Source organism: Clupea harengus, chromosome 15, assembly GCF_900700415.2.
Source record: "Clupea harengus chromosome 15, Ch_v2.0.2, whole genome shotgun sequence".
In the NCBI taxonomy this organism is placed as follows: domain Eukaryota; kingdom Metazoa; phylum Chordata; class Actinopteri; order Clupeiformes; family Clupeidae; genus Clupea; species Clupea harengus.
In genome coordinates, this window is record NC_045166.1 from 27912021 (window position 1) to 27917020 (window position 5000).

General features: G+C 39.4%; 1 protein-coding gene across 2 annotated transcripts in view; it reads left to right on the top strand.

Annotated features, from left to right (window-relative positions):
- The window catches only part of LOC105892158 (potassium channel subfamily K member 2-like), a 42004-nt gene that overhangs the window by 30836 nt on the left and 6168 nt on the right, over nucleotides 1-5000 (top strand). For both annotated transcript variants that reach the window (XM_031581983.2, XM_031581984.2), the window contains exon 6: nucleotides 34-173. In XM_031581983.2, the coding sequence (XP_031437843.1) occupies nucleotides 34-173 (140 nt within the window). The remainder of the gene's footprint in view (nucleotides 1-33; nucleotides 174-5000) is intronic.

Here is a 5000-nt window from a genome sequence, read left to right on the forward strand (position 1 = left end):
CAGGTTGACCTTGCTGTCTCTCTCTGTGCACAGGTGGTTCTGAGATCGAGTACCAGGAGTACTACAAGCCCATGGTGTGGTTCTGGATCCTGGTGGGCCTGGCCTACTTCGCAGCGGTGCTCAGCATGATCGGAGACTGGTTTCGGGTCATATCCAAGAAGACCAAAGAGGAGGTAAGGTTCTGATCAGCCTGGGTCGGTTCTGTTCAGGCAGAAAGGGTTCTGATCAGTCTGGGTCGGTCAAAGTCAAAGTCAAAGAGTTTATTGTCGCATACACCAAATTGCTTCAGTTTAGCGAAATTCTTAGGACTTGGCCAGCAACATCTACGCAGTAGACAGTAGATAGTAGATACAGATAACAAAGTGGCATAGTAACATATACCAAACATAACATTTAACACTATAACACTATAACATATAACCAGTGTTGTATAGTAACGAAGTAGAAATACTTCGTTACTGTATTTAAGTTGTTTTTTTGGATATCTGTACTTTACTTTGTTACTTATATTTCTGTTTAGTTTTACTTTTACCTCGCTACATTTTGCAAAGAAAACTGATACTTTTACTCCGATACATTTCCCCTGAAACCTTCGTTACTCGTTACAAAATCAAATCATCTTTAGAAAAAATAAATAAATCATGAGATTGACGAGACCAACGTCGGGGACTGGGGTAGAACACAGACTTCAAGCAGGTTTTGCGAATCAGTGGTCCTAGCGCACGTTAATGCGCAGCGTTCGCAAAAGCCCCGTCCTCTTGTTGCTACGTCTTTTGAACTCGTTCATGCACTATACTGTCTGTCAGTGTCAGTGATTCTTTTTGGAGTAATATCTCCGCGATATCCTCCAGATCAATGGCGAGGTATCTAGCTAGCTAGCTAGGATGGTGTCAATCTACAGTATAGTAACGTAGCAGTGTGGAGCAAAATAGCTGCTAGTAACGTTATTGTTCAAGGGATGTGTGTGCATGTTGCTGAAAGTATTTTGCAGTCACTGTACCGATAACTTGCTTGCTGATGTAATGCTATGGCTTTGTATCAGATCGCCAGGTTATTGCTCTCAGGTTGTGCCTTATGCATACCTTGGGATACTCAGGAGCCCATTCACAAAATGTTACAAAGATTAAAATTAAAAAAATTCATAATGGCTTTTTGGGACGTTTTGTTTGAAGATGAACAAAACATTTTTCAGTTTCAAGTAATGACTGGGTTGTTACTTTCGGTGCTGCTTTAGTATTGCCTATTGTGTTAAAATAACATTCTAGTCGGAATAAACTTCATAATTCTCAAAATTCTGACCCTTTGCTTTTTTATTAACAGCATTTACTTGTACTTTTACTTTCAATACTTAAGTACATTTAATGTCAGAAAATTACTTTTGATACTTAAGTGCAGTAAAGATCAGATACTTTAAGACTTTTACTCAAGTAGTATTCTAAAAGGTTACTTTTACTTTTACTTGAGTCATTTTCCAGTAAGGTATCTTTACTTTTACTCAAGTATGGCTTTTGGGTACTTTATACACCACTGCATATAACATTAACAAGTAAATATAGCTGCAGGCAGCAATGGCGGGTTCCTCCTCAACATTCCAATCATTACAAAATTGACATGACACTGACATGTATTTCATACATGTACACAACATTGGACAGATAATTGGATCAATGGCTGATTTGAAGTAATTTTTTTTAAATTATTCACAAATTGTCACTGTCGAGAAATATCCATGCTGGTGACATTATGGGTTCTTGAGACTTTTTTGTTTCCCATGAGCAATAAGTCATGGGTACCAAGTTTTAGACATTTTGGACTGACAGGGTTAAAATGCCACCCTTTTGAAAGTGACAACTTTGAAGCGTGTTCTGTCAGGCCACCTGTGCTCTGGTCAGGCCCTTAATGCAGAGATCCATTCTTTAAAAGCTTTGATTACAACAATAACTGTATGAAAGTGAGGATACACTTCACTAAAGGACGTTTGTAGGTTATGTACTACTACTGCTTGCTCTGCCCACACACTTTCCCCATCCATGCTGTTTCCCTCTTTCCCAGTGCAGGTCACGCCAAGGGATAAATGCGGCGGCCGCATGAGGATTAGAAGTAGCCCAAAAAACGTAGTCCCACACAATAACACTGTTTTCAAAATTTCCCAAAACTGGTTAAAAATCCATGGTTATAGGAACTCTCCCTGAATTGACATCTCTCTAGTCTCAGTCATACACAACTGACAAGAGGCATGCAGTGAACTGGACCAAGGTACAGCTAATGTCCAGCTGTTTGCAAGTGTACCTTGTGATGGTACAGCAGCTTGACAATACTTTATCATGGTCAGACTCTCTCATTCCATTTAACTACACAACATGCACAATCAGGGTGACCAACAGGATTATTAACATGAAAGCTTGTCTCGGGGGGTCATGCATCTCACTACAAGCTTTTGATTAAACGTGAGGACCCTGTTAGCAAGTTATTTCTATTCATGTTTTGTTTGTGATTGAATGGTAATGTCAGCTAGCTAAAAACAATGTTAGTTAGCTTGGCTAAAATGGTTTTTATAGCAACAGATAGCAACAAATCAGATCAATGGAACTTTATTCAGAAAGGGGGGGTGGATGGAACATATACAGTAAAGGTGAAATGGTAGGCATTGTTCTGCCTTGAAGCTGCATGCGCATCCTCATTGTTTGTAACCACCAACCCATCTAAATGTAAAGATAATATCCAAGCTAGCAATTTTGCCAAATTTGACTGCAACTTTTTAGCATTGTAGGGCAAACACACTCACTGCAAAGTGTACTAAAACGTGTCACCACAGAGCTGCCAACTTTTCAAAAAACCTTGGAGTGAGAAAATGTTGCCGTGCACGCAGCTACACACGTTGGGTGGCTCAGATATCAGGGAATTGGAATTAATTTGGCGTTGTACCCATGTTGTGCTCTGCATTCTGTTGGTTTTTGGGGCCCAAAGTCTGCCTACTGTGGGGCCTACTGGAAATGGACAACATTGGTTACATTCTGTGAAGCAAAGACATAGCTGAAGGTCCACCCCCAGGACATTTTGGTTTAAGTAGATGTTATTTCCTGCATTCTAGTGGATTTTTGGGTGGTATGCTAAAGATGTGCAATACCTGAACTTATTCTGATTCATGTTCATCTGATCATGACTTGTAGGGCCTTTTAGACTTGAGCTGAACATTCAACCAGAAAACTATTCTTGTGCCTCAATGACTGTCTATGTACCACAATATAGCCTAATTAATAGACCTGTGTTTAAGATTTTACCAAGGTAGGTTGATTGACATTTTGATTACAATGGTATTCAACTAATTCTTAACTGGAACCTAACCTATATTGTTAATAATTGTATTTAATGATTTATGAGCACTTAACGATTTATGAACAGCAAAAAATGACACAAGATTAGTTAGGGAGAAATATTTTTCACTATTCAAAGCCTCCCACCACACGTTCCATCAAACAAAAAAGTGCAACAAATAAAGTGCTTAAACAGTAGCCTTTTTAAGCAATAAAATAGATCAACACATGACAAAAATAACTAAAAATGAGGTATCAGGTGCAGATCAGAACCTGGTTAGTCATTTTCTAAGATCTGTGGGCAAGGTTGTACTGGCCTGTGGCCTTCTTGGAGGCCTTGATGACCTCTGAGGGGGGCTCCCATCTGAAACAGGGCTCCAGGTCGGCCATCTTTATGGCCATTATTGAAGACAGGGTGCCATCCAATGCCAGGCTATTTCTGGTCTTAGTTTTGTTCAGTCCCACTGAACACTGAAAACACCCTCTCAGCATCTGCATTCGAATGGGGCAACACCAGGACCAGCTTGGCGACGGCAACAAGCCTCTCAAATTCTTTAGTTCCTGCCACCTATTGAGAATGAACAAAGAACAAAATGGAAAAACATACCATATTTTGTTTTGATTAATACTGTAAGTACACTGTAACAAAGTTCAGATACAACATGCATAGTTTGCATCATGTATGACACGATATAGGCATGCATCAATAATAGCAACAGATGTAGCCAAGCCACACCTGCCAAAAAGAAAGCCAAAAAAAAGTATACCTTATGTTTCCGTGTTGCCATTCCAGCCCAGAAGCTTTCCATCTCAGTTTCGTCCTGAAGGGAGGTGGTTGGCATGGTCTGATAATTCAGAAACTCCTCACCCAGGTGGTCATGCTCCTCTGGCCCATGGTATGGGAGGAGATGGGGAAACCTATTTATGAAAGTAGAGTTACAGGTTGTTAAGTTATAGGTATATTTAGAACGCCGTCTCACAGAAGCAAAAACTATGTTCAAATTAGTACTACTGCTAACACTTCAATAGCTAATCGTATCAAACGAACAATTACAAAAATACTGTACTGTAGTTCTATATGTTTTCAATGGAGCTTCTAAACGATCAAACCTTGAACCGCTTAATACGTAGCAAGTACAACAACCATGGTAGTGTAGCTACCATTGCTACGAGTTTAATGGTAGGTAGCCTAACTATACAGCTAATTAAGGTAGCCTAGCTAACTAGCCAACTACAGTTTCGAAAAAAATTACTTGCGCTGTGGAGACCGTCAGAAAAACTTGGAACGCACTAATTAAAACAACACAATTACATCCACAATGACATGTAAATATACAATAACCCAACCGTACAGGTACGTAGAGTACGTTAATTTGAAACGCCGTCCACAGAAGCAAAAACTAGCCTATATGTTAAGGTTTGTAGTTATACTACTAGCTTGCTATGCTACCATACAACATACTTTCTACTAGCAAAGATAAATTATTTACTGTGTCGTCTCAGTTACACTATCAAACCTTGGAAATACTGTGACTTGCTCAAGTAACGAAATGGCTAATAGAACATCACATTTCATAATTATTTCAGTGAATGAAACAGCTCCAAGACCCAGTGAAATATTAAATACAGCTAACTTACATTAGATAGCTACAACAGCACGGAGTCACAAAGTGATACTGGAACAAG